Source organism: Malania oleifera, chromosome 11 (assembly GCF_029873635.1).
Source record: "Malania oleifera isolate guangnan ecotype guangnan chromosome 11, ASM2987363v1, whole genome shotgun sequence".
NCBI classification, from domain to species: Eukaryota; Viridiplantae; Streptophyta; class Magnoliopsida; order Santalales; family Ximeniaceae; genus Malania; species Malania oleifera.
The window spans coordinates 34,100,381-34,121,073 of record NC_080427.1 but is presented as its reverse complement, the minus strand read 5'-3'; the positions used below and the strand labels follow the sequence as shown (position 1 = coordinate 34,121,073).

The window sequence follows — 20,693 nt, the reverse complement described above, 5'->3', positions numbered from 1 at the left end:
AGAGATGACTGCTGTGAATTTCAATTCAGCAATAAGACGATTTCTTGGCACCGCGGGTTCGAATCCTCAAAATCTTAAGCCTCCAAATCTTCACAACCCTAGCTGGTTTGGAGCTGAGCTCGAGAAAAATCTTCTCAAAGATAGAATGCCAAAATCTCTCCTAGAAAAGTGGCTCAAGACTACTATTTGTACTAGGGTTGAAGCTTCCAAGAGAAGCCAACTCCTATTTTGCACATAACCCCCTCTATAAGCCACTTATGTTCTACAACCCCACCAAAACAAAATCTCTTCACAAAAGTACCCTCTAAATATTACAAAAGAGACCCCAAAGCTAATTTCACCAAAATAAACCTCAAATTTCAAAAATTACAAAAATTCCACTAGCGTCCATAAATTGCAACACTTGATATAAGCAGAAAATTAAATAAAGACTGCTAATTGCATCGTAGGCATTTCCAAACTTCAATTGTGATGTCATCCAATTTTAGAGCTTTTGCATTTTCCATCTTTCCTAATGCAATCTTAACTTTATTGACTCTAATTTTGTGAATAAATCTAACATTTTTAGCCTTTTACGCATTTGTTACTTCTAAGTTTAAGTTATCTATTTGAGTTTTTATTAAAAAATGTATTGGGCTAACTTCGTCATCTCTCTTTTATGTCTTCATCTTTATCCAAGACACTATCATCCCCATTATTTATACATTTTAAATTGCACAAGTCCTTATTCTTTCTTTCTCTAGCTCTAGTTGGTTTAAATATGTCTCTTTCCCATTCTTTGTATCTAGTCAAGCAAATAAATTATCATAAGCTTTATGTTTAGCTTCACTAATGGCCTTTTTTTGCATCTTTTCTTGCCTCTATACTTTTCAAAGTTTTCTATGTTTCTACATTTTTGCCACGTTTAATACCAAATTCTTTGTCTTTATGGATTTTTGGGCATCTAGGTCCCACCACCAACTCTCTTTACTAGCCAGGAGTCTTCCTTTAGATTCGCCTAAAATCTCTTCTGCTATCTTTTTAATAGAGATAGCTATCTTACTCCAAAGAGTGTTTGCATCTACCTTATCCCTTGTTGTCCAATCACCCTCTTTGATAATTTTGTCTTTAAATTTTATTATATCTACTCCTTTCATGTTCCACCATCTATTTCTCTTGCAGTGATTTCTGTCACTCTCTCTTCATTTTTTTTTTATTAATTCTGAAAACTCTATATGTTGTGTAGTCAAACTCTCACCTAGGATCACTTTACATTCCTTACATGATAAACGATCTACCCTCCTAGTTAAGGGAAAATCTATTTGACTTTTATTTTGTCCAATGTTGAAGGTTATTAAGTGCTCTTTCTCCCTTCTTAAAGTAGGTATTCATTATATTAGATTGTATGGCATGGTGAAGTCTAAGAATGTATCACTGGACTCATTTTTATTTCAATACCAATGCCCTCCGTATATCCTATCATAAACTTTATTGGCCTTTCCAATGATTCCATTCAAATAAGCTCCTATGAATGTTTTCTCAGCCCTTGGTATCCGTATTTTCCCAAAATAATCTTTTAAGGTTTTCTGCTAAGCCTATCATCTCTTAATCTAAGACTATCTTGATTTTTATGATTCAATCACCTACTCTTTTAACATCTAGCAGACAATCTCCGCGCTATCTTTAGGTCTTTGCCCCCATTTGGGAGCACTTATAAAATAATTACTTTTTATAAGTACTTGTCAATAATTAGTGTTTGGGAAGCAATTTAATAAGTAATTATTTTTATGAATACTTTTGAAAACTGCTTTTTTTTTTTTTTTTTTTGGGGTGGTGGGGGGGGGGGGGGGGATAAGTACTTATAAAGAAGTAATTTGGGACAACCTTTTTGAACTCCAACTTATTATTGTAGAGAGGCAGTGGCAATTTTGTAATTCTGGGCATGATAAGAATTTTACATTTCTTTCTCATTCTCCCTCTCTCTCACTCATGTCTCTCCTCTTGCTCTGCTCCCAGCCAAGAAGGCACATCACCTCCTCCCTTTCTCCGCCTTCGCCAAACCTCCTCCACTGTCATGACATCATTCTCTTCCTTCTCCTCCTCCTCCTTCATCTCGATCTCCAACGCTGAAGCCTCTCTCTCTCTCTCTCTCTCTCTCTCTCTCAGCCAAGTGCAGTTCCAGATCTCTTTGATCTGCTCCCTCTACAGCGGCAATGCCTCCCTACCTGTCTGACCGAGCCATTGCACTCCGGGAGACAGGTGCCAGTCACTGGAACCCTGCATTGTGCCCCTCCATCTGGATTGCTGCATCGACACCTTCATCGGAACATCACCAGAAATAAAAACAACCCTTCAATTATTTTCTGATTCTAAAAAATGAAACATGAAGATTGTTGATTAACTAAAGCTAGAGGAAGGAGGAGAAGGAACCCTGCCTTCTGCCCCTCCATCTGGAACGCTGCACTGATATCTTTGTCGGAACATCACCAAAAATAGAAACAGCCTCTCAAATATATTCTGATTTAAAAATAATACTAAAAATATTAATTACAAATATTAATTAAAAATGTTGACTTAATTTAATATTTTATATTATTTTGGTTTATATTTGAAATATAATAATATTATTTATATGATAATAATACATATTAAAACAGTATTTAATAATACATATTAAAACAATACTTATATGGTATCCAAACACCACTTATTTTATAAGTACTTATGATTATTACTTATGTTTGCATACAACCAAATAGTACTGATGATTTTTGTACTTTTTCAGATACATACTTTTTATCAATACTTATCCAGATAAGCACCTTTTTTTTTTCCCATAAAAGTACTTTTTAATAAGTAGTTCCAAACGATCCTGAGTATACATGAACATTAGAAACAACGCCATATTCTAAATTATTTGTCAACGTTAGGGTGTGCATATAAGTGAGCATTAAATGTAGTGCTTTCTTCTAAAATTTTTCTACTTTTCTCCTGGAGTCTCTTATACCTTGTGCTTTTATTTTCTTAATTTTGCATGTAATAATGGCTTGTCTCTGAAAACCCAAATCCTGAGCCATTGACATGGATGTTTGTTGCTGCAGTTTATCAATACATATTGTATACTTTGAAGGTTGGCAAATTAGCTATTAACATTCTTGTTGTTTTAATGTCAAGGGAGTATGATGTTATTTGTTTAGAACATAGAAGTGGTGTAGACATTCAATATTTTGTTTTCCAAATGCAACAAAATTCTGTGCTGTAAATATTTAAAAATACTAAAGTAGTTTTTTATTACAATCTAAATCATAAATATGCTCTTCACTCTGCAGGGTAGAATTGTCGAAATTTATGGAAAGGAAGCATCAGGGAAGACAACACTTGCCCTTCACATCATCAAGGAAGCTCAAAAACTTGGAGGTGTGTATGTATTTTATACTTCTATAGCTTGAAATTGGAAATTTATGTAGTATATGTCAAGGATATGTCTGCTTTGGTTGCATGAAACAGGGAATTAAAAAAAAAAAAAAATTATAGCAAGCATATTGTCTACCCCAAATCAATAATGAAATCTTTGAAGTGCTATTGAATGAACATAATTCAGGACTATCTATCGTTTATGTTATGGGAAAAAAATTTATTTGAACAATTGAGGTCTTGCTAATTTTGATTACTCACATTTTTATAAACCTTGGGAAACCTATTCCATTTTTATTTAGTTTTTCAGCAGCAAGAGCTCTTTTTTAGAGCTTGGTAGAGCTATGTTTTGAAACTTTGAAGATGATTAATGAATGCTCACTATTCGCGAATGAAGTCTGTTCTTCTTGGTGCGTTGCCATGCTCTTCGAAGAAAGTGTGGAAAATTAGAAGGGGAACCTTGGTGCGACGGTAAAGTTGTCGTTGTGTGTCCTAGATGTCATGGTTTGAGTCGTGGAAACAGCCTCTTGCCAAAATGCAAGGTAAGGCTGTGTGCTATGGACCCATCGTGGTCTGCCTTCTTCGGACCCCTCATACTTGGGAGCTTTGTGCACCGGGCTGCCCATCTTTGCTAATACTATAGTATTTGATGTGCATTAGTGGGCATAGTGCATAAATTGTTCACTTATAGCTAATCACAATCAATCAACTGGTGTTGATTTTTATTCATGGCATATATGAATTGATGTCATGATATGCACTAATGGCATAGGTGGAGTGACAGGAATTAGGAGTGAACTCAAGTGGGATCCTTTGCTTTCTTAATAGGGCATATTATCCTGATCCATGCACTGTCGTCAGAGAATTTAGGCTGAATATTGTGGTAAAATCGTGGACCATGTAAACGGTGAATCACACAGGAGTTATTTGTATTTGGAGTCTTGCTGCCAGTGTCTTTCCAGTTCTCACCTGTTTATCAGAGTCGCTTCAATCTGTTGAAATTAATCGTTTAGCATGTTAAAACTAATATCCCATCTGGTTTGCAGAACCTGTATTTTTTGGAATAGGTATGGAATCCACCACACACCCCCCTCCCTCCTTCAAGAAAAGAAATAAAGAGCAAATGATAAGAGCCTCGTCGGAGTAAAAACCAAAAAATAAAAAATATGTAGTTTGAAAGTGGACAATTTGAAAGTGATAGAGGTCATCCATGAGAACCCATATATCTTTTAGCAGGTCTTTTAGCTTGCTGTCAGTCAGGATTTTCCTTGTGTTGAAGCAGGACACTTGTGATCTTGCTGGTACTTCCAAAATGCAATGTGTGGATTTGGTCACATTTTGATAAGAGTCTTGTAGGTATAAAGACCAAAAAATAGAAAATATATAGTTTGAAAGTGGACAATTTTTGCTTGATGGAGGTAATCCATGAGAAACTCATATATCTTTTAGCAGTTATTTCAGCTTGCAGTCACGGTTTTTCTTGTGCTGAAGCAGAATACTTGTGAGCTTGCTGGTGCTTCCAAATTTAGTTGGAGCTTCCGGTATTACACCTTTGTGAGGAAGGGTTTAGTAAGAGATGGGGTTAGTGGATGAAGGGTTATACACGATTTTAAAAACCAGACCAGTGACCAACCTAGTAAAGCCGTTGGGTTGATTGGAACAGACCCAGCTAAATAGTCGGGTTTGACCGAGTTAGGCTAAGTCACCCAGTTTCGGCCAGGTTGACCCCATTTGTGTCAAACAGGTTGACACCACCCGGACTGCCCTGGTGACCTGTTCTGGACGAATTGGGTCAGACCAGCTAGTTTGAATTTAAAAACCATTGTGTGTTTTTTTCAGTCATAGTAAATGGTGAACCTAAGTCTTGGTTTAGTGCCTCGTGGGGTTTTAGACAGGGTCACCGACTTTCCCCCTTTTTGTTTGTCTTAGTGGCTGATGTTTCAAGTAGAATGGTGGATGGGGTAGTGGATAGGGGTCCAGTGAAAGGGCTGGCTGTGGGGAGAGAGGGAGTGGTTGTCTCACACCTTCAGTTTGCTGATGATATAATTTTATTTTTAGATGACCATAGCCCTTCTTTTAGGAGTATTTTGGTATTCTCCATGTTTTTGAGAGGGTGCTTGGCTTAAGATTAAAATGGGGAATAGTGATTTAGCTGCTATTAGTGTGCTAGATGAGTGCATAGGGGGTGGTCCTCTGATGTGGGGTGTGGTTTGTTGGATTGTCCTTTTGACATACCTAGGGGTCTCTTTAGGGGGATATCCTAGATTTGTGAATTTTTGGAACTTGGTAGTGGATAGGGTGTCATAGGGTTTAAATTGTTGGAAGAGGGCTTTTTTCTCTCTTGGGGTAGAATCATTCTTATTTAGGCTTGTCTATATAGTATCTTGTTGTATTGGATATGGAGATAAAAATGAGGCTGGTGATGCAATCTCAGATTTTGCTATGTCTTACGATTTGGTTATATTGAATACTTGCTTTATAAAAAGGGAACACTAAATAACTTTCAAGAGTGGGTATAATAAAAGTCAGATAGATTTCTTCTTAACTGAGAACGGGGATCATCTATCTTGTAAGGATTGTAAAGTTATTCCAGGTGAAAGTTTGGCTACACAACATAGAGTCTTAGTACTAGATATACATATTAAAAAATGGAAGACAAGGAGTAGTATAAATCAACACAAGAGGACTAAAGGGTAGAAATTGAAGGGAGATAATATAGTAAAATTCAAAGATAAAATGAACAATGAGTGTTATTGGATAGTAGGGGATAAGGTTGATGTAAATACTATTTAGAATAATGGCAAATTGTATCGTAAGGATAACAAAAGTCTTAGGTGAGTCCAAAGGAGATGCTTGGGTAGTAAAGAAAGTTGGAGGTAGGATCAAAAAGTCCAAAAAGCCATTAAGACAAAAAGAAATTGGTATAAAATATGGAAAAATTGTAGAAATATAGAAAATTTTGAAAAATATAAAGAGGCAAGAAAAAATGCAAAAAAGACTATTAGTGAAGCTAAACTTAGAGCGTATGATACTTTATATGATAAACTAGATACAAAAGGAGAAAAAGACATTTATAAACTTGCCAGAGCTAGAGAAAGAAAATGCAAAGATTTAGGTGATGTTAAATGTATAAAGGACGAGAATGATAATGTCTTAATTAGAGAAAAAGACGTAAAAGAGAGGTGGTGAAGATACTTTGATAAGTTTAAGGAAAACTGGGAGTGACAAATGAGTAGAAGACTAAAAATAAAGATTTATTCACAAAATTAGAGTCCTTGAAGTTAAGATGGCATTAAAAAAATAAAGAGTGGGAAATCTATAAGACCAAATAAAATACCAATTGAAGTTTTGAAATGTTTAGGGGATAAAGGAATTATTTGGTTAACTAATCTATTCAACACTATTATAAAAACCAAGAAAATGCCAGGAGGAAAAGTATGTCAGTACCTTTGTAGAAAAACAGAGGCAATATTCAAAGTTGTAATAACTACAATGGAATTAAAATTATGAGTCATGATGATATTATGGGAGAGGGTAATTGAACATAGAATAAGATTAGAAACGAAGATTTTAGAAAATCAATTTGGTTTTATGCCAAGGAGATCAACAATAGAAGCTATTTATCTTTTAAGAAGTTTAATGGAAAAGTTTAGGGAAAAAAAGGACTTGCATATGGTTTTTATTGACCTAGAGAAAGCTTATGATATAGTACCTAGGTAAGTTCTTTGGTGGGTATTAGAAAAGAAGGGAGTTTGCAATAGATATACGGAGGTCATTAAGGATATGTATGATTTAGTATAGACTAGCGTTAGGACTATAAGAGGAGATTATATTGAGTTTCCAATCACAATAAGTGTACATCAAGGTTCTACTTTGAGTCATTATCATTTTACTTTAGTAAATGATGAACTAGCTAGGAATATCTAAAATGAGATCCCTTGGTGTATGTTGTTCGCAGATGATATCGTGTGGATTGATGATGGTAGAAGTGGAGTGGAATTTAAGCTAGAACTTTGTAGAGCCACATTAGAGTCTAAAGAGTTAAGGATAAGTAGAAATAAGACAGAAGATATGAAATGTAAGTTCAATAATGTAAGGAGTAGTAATGGAGAGAAGATTAAACTGGATAATCAAGAGATTAACAACATTGTTAGATTTAGATATTTTAGATCTATTATACAAGTTGAAGGGGAAATTGAAGAAGACGTAGTTCATAGAATTAAGACAAGTTGGTTAAAATGGAGGAGTGCGTTAGGTGTGTTGTGTAATTATAGAATACCCTTAAAATTAAAAGAAAAGTTTTATAAGACGGCTATAAGGCCACCTATGCTTTATGGTTTAGAATGTTGGGCAACTAAGAAACAACACGTGCAAAAAATGAAACTTGCTGAGATGCATATGTTAAGGTGGATGAGTGGTTTAACATTAAAAAATAAAGTAAGAAATGAGCATATACGCAATAATTTAGGTATATAACACCGGTTGAAAACAAGAGAAAGGAGGGGTGGCTTAGATGATTTGGGCATTTGAAACGCTGACCTAGTACACTACCTGTGAGGAGTGAGTTAGTTGTTGTTTCTGGCATGAAAAGGGTAGAGATAAGCCTAAAATAACTTGGAATGAGGTAGTGAGGAAGGATTTAATAGCCCTTAATCTAATAGAGGAAAACGCTTTGGATCGGATGAATTGGTGGGAAAGGATTCATGCAGCCGACCACACCTAGTGGGACTTAAGGCTTGTTGTTGTTGTATCTAGTATCTTGTTGTATTACTTGTCAATTTTTATTATATTTATGGGATTGCTGGTAAGAATGAGAAAATTATAATAGATTTCTTGTGGTCTGGAGTATGGGATCATAGGGATCATTTGGTGAGTTGGGATGTGGTGTGTAGGTCAAAATTGGAGGGTGGGCTGGGTAATGGAAAGTTGGTGACTAAAAAGAGTAAAAGACCAGTCTCTTAGATAAATGGCTTTGGCGATTTCTCCGAGAGAATTCTTCCCTTTGGCATAGAGTCACTAGAAGCTAGTTTGGGTTGTATGAGAATGGGTGGGATACCAATTTTAGTTTTAGATCTTCTTCAGAGAGCCTGTGGAGATCGATCTATCAGATGGGAAGGGGTTTGAATTTGTTTTTGGAAACATGCTTGGTTGGGGTTTGTTGTTTTATCCACCTTTTTTCCTCATCTCTTCCATTTGAGCTTAGGGCAGAATAGCGTTATTTCTTATTTTTCTGTAGATTTAGGTAGTCCTTTGGCTTCATGGGATTTTCATTTTAGGAAATCTCTTAATGATACGGAGTTGGATGAGCTGTCTTCTTTGTTGATTTTGTTGATTAATTGTCATAGTTCTCTGCGAATGGATACTCTTTCTTGGTCTTTGGATCCTTTGGGGGTGTATTGTTGTAAATTACTTTCTGAGTTCTTAAACCGTTCTAATTCTTCTTTTCCTCTTTTTTCTATTATTTGGAACACTAAAGTCCCCCTCCTCCTCCCCCCCTGCCCCCCAAACAAAAAAAAAAGTAAGGCTTTTCTCCAGATTTTCATGTGGTTTGCTTTAGTAATTTAGAAACAGCATCTCATCTCTTTCTGCATTGTGATTTTTCTTGGACAGTGGAACAAGTTATTTGGTGTTTTGGGAGAAAGCTGGGTTTGTCCAGGACTGGTGGACTTTTTGGCTATTTCATTTGTGGGTTTTGGAAGGAGAAAGGGCAGGGCTGCATTTTTTGCAGTGTTGGGGGGTGGGGGGGGGATGGTTGGAATGTAATGCACATATCTTTTTGGGGAAGAAGTTGAATTGTTTTCTGGTTTGCGGAAAGATCCATTACATGGCTTCATTATGATGTGTTGGTTATGGGCATTCCAAAGGAGTGCGCTTTTTGGATGTTCAGCAAGATTGACGCAATCTGATGGCTTGATTATGGGAGATGTGGTTTTTTTATCTGTTTCCTTTTTCTTTCTTTTGCTGTTTTTTTTTTTTAATATTCATTCTGGTTTGTCCTATATTTTTTAGTAGGGAGATGTCTTATTCGCCTTTCTGTATATTCTTGATCTATCGATGAATTTTCTTCTTTCACTAAAAAAAACATGCTTGGATAACTAAGGATTTACGGTTTTTTCCAGATTGGACAACTGTTATGACTGGAAGAAGCTGTGGTTGGTTACTTGGTTCATTAAAAGTTTGGAGGTCATGGCTGATTTAGTGTGAAAGGATCCATTAGATTCTTGAATAATGATGTGAGTGACCTGCTCATTTGTAGCAATATCAACACCAAGTTTAGCCCAGAGGTATGACACTGGGATGGAGGTTCTATCATTTTAGACCTTTGGATAGGAGGTTCCTTCCAACTAGCATACTCTTCCATCCTGAAGTATAGTTAGCTTTTGGGATAACATATAGCTGTTCGATGGTTGGACTGTACTTGTGAGAGAGAATTTGGGATAACAGGGACTGAAGTTGCGAAAGAATTATGTTGGCCTGTTTAGTCAACAATGCTTTTGTTGAAGTTATTTCGTTCTCGGAATCAACCCCCCCTCTTTTTGAAGTAGTGGTTGTTTCAGCTGATTCAATGAAGCTTTCTCACATTGGGTTCACCCCAACAGGAAAAAAATTTCTTTATAAGTATGAATTCAGATTCAAGCAGGACATAATGTAAACAGGCAGAGATTGTGGGATAGGTTTGATGAGCATCACCCTGTCTGCCTGGATAAGAAACTTTTGATTCCACCCCTGTAACCTTAGAATTGAATCTATTTCTGTCAGACTACTAATGATTTTTATTAAATAGTCAGTGTAAGAAGACCCCCTATATGGTTAACTAATTTATTTAATACAATTGTAAAAACTAAGAAAATGCCAGATGAATGGAGGAGAAGTACTTTAATACCTATATACAAAAATAAAGGAGATATTCAAAATTGTAATAACTCTTGTGGAATTAAACTTATGAGTCATATGATGAAACTATGGGAAAGGGTAGTTGAGCAAAGATTAAGGTTAGAAACAAAGATCTCAGAAAATCAATTTGGTTTTATGCCTGGGAGATCTACCATAGAAGCTATTTATCTTATAAGAAGATTAATGGAAAAGTTTAGGGAAAAGAAGAGGGACTTGCATATGATATTTATTGACCTTGAGAAAGCATATGATAGGATATCTAGGGAAGTTCTATGGTGGGTTTTAGAAAAAAAAGGTGTATGTTGTAGGTATACCGATGTCATTAAGGATATGTACGGTGGAGTAATGACTAGTGTAAGGACTATAGATGGAGAAACTAGAGAATTTCCAATTGCCATAGGTGTACATCAAGGATCTGCTTTGAGTCCTTATCTTTTTGCTTTAGTGATGGACCAATTGACTAAGAGTATTCAAAAGGAGGTTTCATGGTGTATGTTGTTTGTAGATGATATTGTATTAATTGACAAAACTAGGGACAGAGTAGAGGTTGAGTTAGAATTATGGAGAGAAGCTTTGGAATCTAGAGGCTTTAGGATAAGTAAAAATAAAACAGAATATATGAAATGTAATTTTAGTAATGATAGGAGGAATATTGGAGGTAAAGTTAAACTTGATGAAGAAGAAATAAATAGCATTTGTAGATTTGGATACCTTGGATCTATTATGCAAGCTGAAGGAGAAATTGAAGATGATGTAATGCATAGAGTAAAAGCAGGTTGGTTAAAATGGAGAAGTGCTTCAAGTGTGCTATGTGATCGTAGAATACCCTTAAAATTGAAAGGGAAGTTTTATAGGACAACTATAAGACCAGCTATGCTATATGGATTGGAATGTTGGGTGACGAAGAAACATAATATCCAAAAAGTAAAAGTTGTTGAGATGAGAATGCTCAGATGGATGAGTGGTATAACATTGAAAGATAAATTAAGGAATGAACATATTCGTGGTAAGTTAGGTGTAACTCTTATAAAAGATAAGATAAGGGAGGGACGACTCAGATGACATGGACACTTGCAATGTAGGCCTTATAGTACACTTGTGAGGAAGAGTGATTTAGTTACTGTGGGGGGCAGTAGAAGGGGTAGGGGTAGACCTAAAATAACTTGGGAGGAGATAGTGAGTAAGGATTTAATATCTTTGAATCTATCAAAAGAAATGGTCCATGATCGCATAAATTGGCGAAAAAAAATTCATATAGCCGACCCCACTTAGTGGGGCTAAGGCTTGGTTTTGTTGTTGTTTTGTAAGAAGATCCCCTAATATTTTCCTGGGGTTCCGAACTTGATGTACACTGTACATACAGTGCCTTATGCAAAACTCATTGCAGGTGCTTAGCATTTCTTGAGATTAACCTTTTGCCCAGAGACAAACTCGCAAAGCTTGAAAAATGTCTTCAAGGTTGAAAAAGATTAAAATTAATTAATTTTTAAAAGACATAAATTTGTGAACATCAAGTGGTTATGAGGAATGTTGCCCTTAGAGATTAAAACCTCTGGACAGCAGGGTTGGAGTTGGCTTCTTGCAGCGAAAGAGAAAGTGCATTAGCGCATATAATGAAGATATAAGGAAGTGAGAGAGGTTCTCCTTGTTTGATTCCATGAGATGGATTGAAATGTTTTGAAGGGGAGCCATTGATGAGGATTCAGTAAGAAACAGTGGATATGCATTGCATGATCAATGTAGGTGCTAAACCTAAGCCTAATTAAAAGTTAAAACCCAGTGGATGAAGTCCCACTTGAAACCATCATAGGCTTCGAACGTATCAAATTTAATGCTAACCAAGTAATTGTTTCCATTTTTGTTTTGCTGGATGATTTCAAGAATTTTGTGACCTATCAAGATGGTATCAGAAATCCAACTTCCTTTAATGGCAAGCACTCTGAAGATGGAGATGAGTTGGAATATGGATGCAAATGACAATGGTAGGGAGTCCTTCTCAATTTGACTCATTAGATGAAGTGGGCAAGGAGTCTGAGAGATTAAATATGACTTGGAGAGAGGATTGCTGTTAAAAAATTAATGGCAGAGGATGGAGTTGAAGATGTTTTTGTTAAAGCCTACAAATTTGCAGCAGTTAGAGGATTTAAATACTGATCCAGTTGATCTGGTGCTGTTTTTTATTTAATACACAGTGGGGGGGTGGGGCTGCTTTTTGTGAACTTAGGTTGGGGGTTTCCATTTGAAGGGCGAAGCCAATCAATCGGATGCTTAAAAGGTTCCTCTTTTGTCATCATGTCATCCTTGGAAGTCTCTTCTTATGTATTTACTGATTCCAATCCAGGAGCGAAGGGTAAATTGGAGGTAAATCTTATTGAGGATGATATTGAGAGTTTGTCATACCTTAAGGGAATCCTCTCCGTTCCAGAAAACTTGCCTGAACTTATGGATATATCTTTATCTCATGGGAGGAAGTCAATGAGGGAGGTGTCCTGTACCTTAGCCCTTTTCTTGTCCAGTGTGGGGTGGGGTGGGGGAGAGACGATTGAGATCCTCAAACCGATATGGAAGGAATGGGTATTAAGTTTTTAATCCTTTTGGGGAGGAACTTAAAGCGTCAGTAATTCCTAGTTGTATAAAGGGGGGGAAAAGAGAGTAAAAGAAAAAACTTACTATTTTTAATTATGGGGTGAGAGGGAGGAAATGGAAAGGGGGGAAGTTAGTGAAGTTATAATGGTGAATCGTGATTAGCTGGAACGTTGAAGGTTAGAAGCTTTTAGAAATATTGGTTTAGTTAGGGAGGTTTTGTGTAGCCATTTTCCTGATATTGTATTTTTGCAAGAAACAGAGCTTAAAAAGGTGGATGGTGGGGTAGTTGGGGCATTTAGAGTGATGAGTAATAATGGAGGTATATGATTGTATGGGACTCTAGGTCATTAGGGTGGACTCTTTAGTTTGTTTCTTTTCTCTTTCTGTTTTACTAGATGCCAAAGGTAGGACTTAATGATTGTTTATTTTGATATGGTTCTAGGCTCTCTGATCTTATTTCGAGGTGTGCCTTTTGCTATTTTTGGTTTTTGTTCTCGTGGCTGAATTGTTGGGGGTGATTTCTGGTTAGACTCCATAACCATAGGGATTTGCTTGGTGACAAAAACAGGGCGAATTTCCTGTTGCTTTGGGTATGAAAGGAAAGAGGAGATTATCTACCAGTTTTGGAATATACAACTGCAATCTGAATTTCTTAGGTCCAAGGATGAATCCTGGTTAGACCCATTAATCACAAAGTAGAGCTTTCATCTTTCACCATATAGTGTGTTGAAGAGGGCTACAGTTGCTGAGTGCCTGAAAATACGTCTTGAAATGATAGCTGTAATGGTGGTGAGCCTTTATGTACTTAAGTGGATGATTGCAACTGAGTGGTGTGGTTGGACTGAGGGTTTGTGCTAAAGTCATGTCTTTGTCCTGTGATTTTCTCTGTTGGGCATTCAGTTGGGCTTGGTAGACTTGTATGAGTCCCTCGTTTCAAAGTTTTCTAAGAACCCAAGGCTTTGCCCTTGTCTTGCAAGCTATTCTTTGGAAGTGGTGGGTGCCTGTGGAGCCCACAAAAAACAGTGAATCAGTCATCAAATCTTTTTGACAGTGAAATCAAAAGGAAGTAAGTTGTCTGCTATTACTTATGGAAGATGAGAGGTCCCCGTCCTCTTCTACTAGTATGGTTCTGTTGGTAAAGTAGCTTACCTCATCAATGATGACCTGATGTAAACTGTTAAAGCTTGATATACATTGTCGGCCTACAATCTTACAGATTTGATGTCTATTTTGTGGTGTTTAAAAATTATTGTATTTCCTGTAATGGGCACTATTATTGTTTATTTATCTGCCCATGTGCAATTGTTAAAGCTTGATATACATTGTTGGTGACAACCTGACAGCTTAAGCTTTTAGGTAAAGAGGTAATCTAACAAAAACCTATGTACTTCACTGCCACATGGCTTCTGTGCAGCAGCAGTTCTTTGAATGCTGAAGCCACCTTCTGATTTCTCCTTCTGTCCATGCTTTACTCTCATTGTTATCCATGTCAGGTAGGGTTTCTGACTGGGTAATCAGTGAGTCAATAGTTTATTTTCTTGATCCATAATGTGATTTGAAGTGTCAATTGGAATTTTCAGTCAAGGTCCTGTTTCATGGGTGGAGCAGTTTGAAGGAGCTGTGTTCTGGTGGATTTCCTCCTCACCCTTCTCTTGAATATGCAAATAAGTGCAGGAAATGAAATTTGATTATCCTCAGCTCAAAAATAAGAATGCCCCTACTTTCTAAGCTAGCCATTTGATGATGATTTATGGTCAATCTCTCCTCCATGTTTGGGCACATGGGGCGTGTGTGTGAGTGATTTTACCATATATGATACATCTTGCATAATTTGGAAACTCATCCATAGCTGCAGTTTATCCAATGCCATTCATCATCATCCCAAAGAAAAGCACCAACTAGGATAGGAAGATTTAGGGTTCACGTGAACTTGAACTCTCATAGAAAAAATGTTTCTAGGGATACAGTTAGGAGATTCCTAAAATTGAATAAATACCAGTAAGAGAATGTTAGGATTCCCAAATCAATTGGGATTTCTAATAAATGTGTTATTATTCCCAAATCAATTGCAATTCTATTTAATGTTAGGATTATTTAATGTTGGGATTTTTATTTAATGTGTTTGGATTCCCTAATCAATTAGAATGGACTTGGATCGGGATATTTTACATTCTTAATAGGAGTAAGATTCCCTACCTTATATATATGTAACCTTATGGGGCTTTTCCATTCAAGCAATAACATAATTCATAGCCTTTGGCTAATTTGGAGGTAGATTGTCTCAAAGTGATCAATCCTATTTTCTCTTACTATTTTCCTTCTTTCAATTTTCCCAATTTCTCTACAACAAATACCCTAGGGTTTTATAATTTGGTATCAGAGCTGGCGTTCTTGTGGATGTCATTAACCCATTGACAAAAGCAAGATTTTTAAATTTTTATCTTCACTCATATGCAATTGCCTTAGAAAATTCAGTAGAGTCCCAGATGGAAGCTAGGCTAAAGGCTAAACTTAGCAGTATGTTTTAACTCTCAATTTGAAGAGATCTAGACATCTTCCCATAAAGAGAGAGAAGATGATGCCTTTACATCAGCTAATCATAGGGAGCAGCTATACATGCACGAAGGAGGTTACCAAGGAGTGTGTGATCATGGTCCTCGTATGAAGGTGGAATCCTCAGTGGGATAGTGATGACCCTATTCGTTGGGTTTCTAGGGCGCTGAAAAATACTTTTTCTTTCATTGGAAGGAGAGTGTGATCATGGTCCTTCTTGTATGAATGTGGAATTTCCTCGGTGGGATAGTGATGACCCTATCGGTTGGGTTTCTAGGGCTGAAAAATACTTTTGCTTTCACCGCACTCCAAAAACATCTATAGTTGAGATTGTTTCTATTAGAACGGATGGCTATGCTATTCAATGGTATGACTAGGAAGGTATGAGAAAATTGATGGAGAGCTTGCAAAATAAGCCAAACTAGCATTGTCTTGGAGTACTAGACACAATTTGGGCAACTATCAAACAAGACTAAAGATTGGAATAAAAGCTAACTCGTCGGTACCTTTATTGAATCATTCAACGTGAGGTCAAAGTACGTCAGCCGCAAACTATGACTGCTGCAATTTCCTTTGCATGGTTAGAAGAAGAGAAGTTGGGTGAAGAACAATGTCGTTCCAACCACATCATTAGCAAGAGGAATGTTAGTAGCACTATCACACCACTTGCTCCTCGTAACCCTCTTGCCAACCGATTGACTCAGAAGGAACTTAAAGAGAAAATGACAAAAGGTTTGTGCTAGCATGTGATGGAAAGTGGCATAAAGGGCACCATTGCGAAAACGGACGACTCTTGATGATTGAACTAGTGAAGGAGCTAGAAGAGGTTGAGGATGACTTCCATTATTCAGATAAGAAGGTATTGAATTTGATGATAATGATGAATCTATTACTTCTCTAGTTCATGCTTTAGTTAATTATGCTAATCCTCAAACCATGAAATTTAGTGGCTTTGTAAAATGCCAACTTGTTACAATCTTAATTTATACAGGTAGCACTAATTATTTTTTAATGGACATTAAAAGTGCTAAATGGCTAGCCTATCATGTGGAGCAATTTGAAAAGTTTGATGTGAAGGTTGCAGATGGAAGGACCTTGACATATAAGAGCAAGTGTCCGAAGGTTAAACTTACTGTACAAAACCATGGGTTGTATATTGATTTCTTTTTGCTGCCACTAGAAGACTATGAAGTGATTTGGGGTATTGAATGATTAAGGACTTTAGGTGGCATTATTTGGAATTTTTGTAAACTGGCTATGAAGTTCGATTTGAATGGCTAGGAACTAATTCTTAAAGGCAAACATTGTGGTAATGTCACAACTGTTTCAAGCCATTGTATGGAGAAGCTCCTTAAAAAGGAGCGACATGGCCACCTAGTGCAACTTCAAGCACCAGAGGAGTTGCAGCATCAATCTAGCTAGGATGAAGGTCTAGAATCTCTCATTTAAGAATTTTCTAACCTATTTGCTGAGCCACAAGGATTGCCCCCTCAGTTAACACATAAGCACTGCATTCCTGTATTGCCAAGTAGTTTCCCTACTTCTGTCCTTATTGCAATCCTTATTTACATAATGCAGAAATAAAAAAGATAGTGAAAGAAATGTTAGATGCTAACATAATTCAACCAAGTGTCAATCGATATTCTTCCCTTGTCTTATTGGTGAAGAAGAAGGATGGCTTTAGGCGGATGTGTGTTGATTATCAAGCATTGAACAAGAACATTGCGAAGGATAAATATTCTAACCCTATTGTGGATGAATGGTTAGACGAGTTGGGAGGTGCCCAGCAGTTCACCAAACCTGATTTGAGATTAGGCTATCACCAGATCCGAGTACATGAGGATGACATTCAAAAGACTGCGTTTAGAACTCACAATGGCCATTACGAGTTCTTGTTATGCCTTTTGGGTTAACCAATGTGCCTTTAACCTTCCAAGTCTCATGAGTGACATTTTCTGACCTTACCTACAAAAGTTTGTTGTCATATTTTTTATGATGTCCTGATATGTACCTCATCTCTTGAAGATCATTTAGGTCATTTGCGAACTGAACTCAGCAGTCTTCATGAGCATCATTTGTTTGTCAAGAAATCTAAATGCAACTTTTCTTGTCTACATGTAATATACTTTGGGGATGTTTCCCAAGAAGGTGTTTCAATTGACCCTTCTCAAATATGAGTGATGACAGACTAGCCTACTCCACAAACAATCAAAGTGCTGCGAGGATTTTTTGGGTTGACTGGTTACTACTAGAAGTTTGTCAAGGATTATGGAAAGATTAGCGCTCCATTGATTGGCATTGGTGTAGTTTAATGCAAGACAAGCACTCCATTGCTTTTACCAGTAAAGCTGTTGCTCCATCCCACTTCGGCATGTTCATTTATGACAGAGTTGCTAGTCATTGTGGATGCAGTTACAAAGTGGAGCCCATATTTAATTGGACGGCATTTCCAAATTCGAAATGATCACAAGTGCATGAAATGTTTTTTGGAGCAACAAATCTTTCATGGAACAAAAGAAGTGGGTCACTAAGTTGTTGGGCTATGACTATGAGATTATTTACAAGAAAGCGGCCAAGAATGTGGTGGTTGATGCACTCTCACGACTTCCTGAACAAGTTGAACTTGTAGCTATTTCTATACTTGCATGTACTACTCTTGAACAAATTAAGAAGGAATGGTGGCAAAATCCAGAGACTAGAGGTATTATCCAAAAGCTACAAAAAGTGCCAACTTCAATCTCTCCTTTTGGACTCTTTAAACTTATTGTATAAGGGGAAGATTTTATTAGTGCCTAATTCAGCCCTCAAGCAAACCATATTGCAAGAAAAACACACATCACTGGTAGGTCACTCTGGTTTCTTAAAACCTACGAGTGCATTTCTTAGGATTTTTACTGGAAGGGAATGAAGAGTGAATTAAATATCTTTGTGGCAAAATGTGATGTTTGTTGACGATAGAAAGGAGAAACCTTGGCAAGTCCAAGCCTTCTATAGCCTCTTCCTATTCCAAACAATGTTTTAAAAGGCTTAATCAAAGCTTGTGCTGAGGCTTAATTCAAGGCAAGGCAGGCCTAAAATGCCTTGAGGCTCAATGTGAAATACAAAATCCCAAAAAGGCTAATGCATTATTCGTTGAGGCTTACACATTTGTACAAAAGACACAACTTTTGTGCCTTTTTAGTTAAGGCTTACATACTTTGGGTGTGCGATTCTCAAGTTTGGTTTTTGGCTAGAAAATTTTAACCCCATGTTTATAAGAAGGAATGTCATAATATGAGTTGATTTCTAAAAATCTTGAACCTCAATCCTTCCAAAATAATTGAGAGTTGATTTCTAGAACTCTTGAACCTCGACCCTTCCAAAATAATTGAGAGTTGTATCTTAGATCTTGAAAATAATTTGTACTTTGTAATGTTATAGCTATCTTTTGTTAGGATTTATGTAATGAATTCAAGTTAGTAATTTTTGAATGGCCAACAAGTAGTTTGCAAATTATATTTGATTTTTTTTTTTGATTATATTTGTAATTTTCCATATTTTTTTTCTTCTTCATTTTAATATGTGTATATATATATTGGGAAAAAGGTGAGAATATATATTAGCTAAGAGGGGAACAATACAAAAAAGTTCAAAACAGAAACTTTATGGTAGATTACCATAAAGCTTCCCTTTTACATCATACAAAATTTTGTTTACTATACTATCTACATTCATAGAGATATCTTCAAAAAGAAAATTGTTCCGATTCCTCCAAATATGGTAAATGGCTGCATTCCAGATGAGTTTGGAGACATTTTTCTTATTACTTGCTATTGAGATTGAGAGCAACTCTTCATTCAAGTTAGAGCACCTTCTAGGTATGTTCATTGAAGCGAAAGTATTAAAGTAAACAGCCTCTGAATATTCACAGTTGAAAAATAAATGTTCTCTATCTTCCTTTGCTTTGTTGCATATTCTACAAGTATTATTTTGTATTTTTCCCCAAGAGTGAAGTCTTTCCAGAGTATTGAGTCTATTATGAATAGCCAACTAGCTTATGAATGAGTGCTTGGGAATGTTACCTTTGAACCATATGATACTAGCCCAACTTACTACTAGATTCTTCTTCCTTGCATGATTCCAAGCTAAATTCAATGTAAAAATACCATTTGAAGAAGGAATCCACTTTATAATATCTTGTCTTTCAGAGTTAGGAGTAAATTTTATAGAATTTTATAAGTTCTCTACTTTTCCAGAGGCTCTCCTTGGCCATTTCCAGCCCCTACCTTCGATTATTTCACTTACCTTAGCATTTAATTGGACTCCCTTTTCTCATTGAAAAGAAGATCCATAATGACTAATTAATGGGGTATGGACATGCCAATTATCATATAATAGAGATGTAGATCTTCCATTGCCTATTATATGTGTAATACATGGGTATTTATTATGCAAATAAATAAATAAATAAATATGTATCTTATTTTTTTCCATAATTTTATTTGTGAATAAATTTCTCAAAAAGGCTTATGCCTTGTCTTTTAAAGGTTAGGACTCCTCGCCTTCGCCTTTTAAAACATTGATTCCAAAAGAAGTTTGGATTAATATCTCCATGGATTTCATTAAGGGACTACCATCTTCTTTTGGTATGACTACTATTTTTGTTGTTGTGGACCATGTCACAAAATGTGCTCATTTTTAAGCCATAACTCACCCTTATACTACTATGAGTGCTGCTTGTACTTTTGTTTAGAATATTGTCAAGTTACATGGAGTTCCTCAATCCATTGTCAGTGATCATGACAAATTCTTTACGAGCAACTTTTGGAAGGAGCTTTTTCGTTTACGAGGATCACAATTGAATATAAGAAATGCATACTATCCACGATCAGATGGGCAAATTGAAGTCGTTAACAGGTGCGACTTATCTTTGTTGCTTTGCTAGAGACAAACCGAAGGATTGGTTTGCGATAGCTCCCATGGGCCTAATGGTGGTACAATACCACTTATCATTCCTCCATCAAGTTGACTCCATTTAAGGCTATTTATCGTCAAGCTCCTCCTGTTCTTGCTAGGTATTCAGCTGATCATCCTAAATTGATCAAGTTGACAAGGAGTTACATGATTAAGACAAAGTGCTTCAGCTCCTCAAGGAAAATCTTGTTGCAACTCAAAGCTCATATGAAACAGAAAGTTGATAAGCACCATAGTGAAAGAGAAGTCTTAATGAGAGATTGGGTATTTCTCAGGCTACAACCCTATAGACATATATCTGTGACTGTTCGTTC

At 36.4% G+C, this 20,693-nt stretch overlaps 1 protein-coding gene across 11 annotated transcripts in view; it reads left to right on the top strand.

The window, feature by feature from the left end:
• LOC131167806 (DNA repair protein recA homolog 2, mitochondrial) overlaps positions 1–20,693 on the top strand; it is a 78,189-nt gene that overhangs the window by 28,437 nt on the left and 29,059 nt on the right. For all 11 annotated transcript variants that reach the window (XM_058126717.1, XM_058126722.1, XM_058126720.1 and 8 more), the window contains one exon: positions 3,309–3,396. In XM_058126717.1, the coding sequence (XP_057982700.1) occupies positions 3,309–3,396 (88 nt within the window). The remainder of the gene's footprint in view (positions 1–3,308; positions 3,397–20,693) is intronic.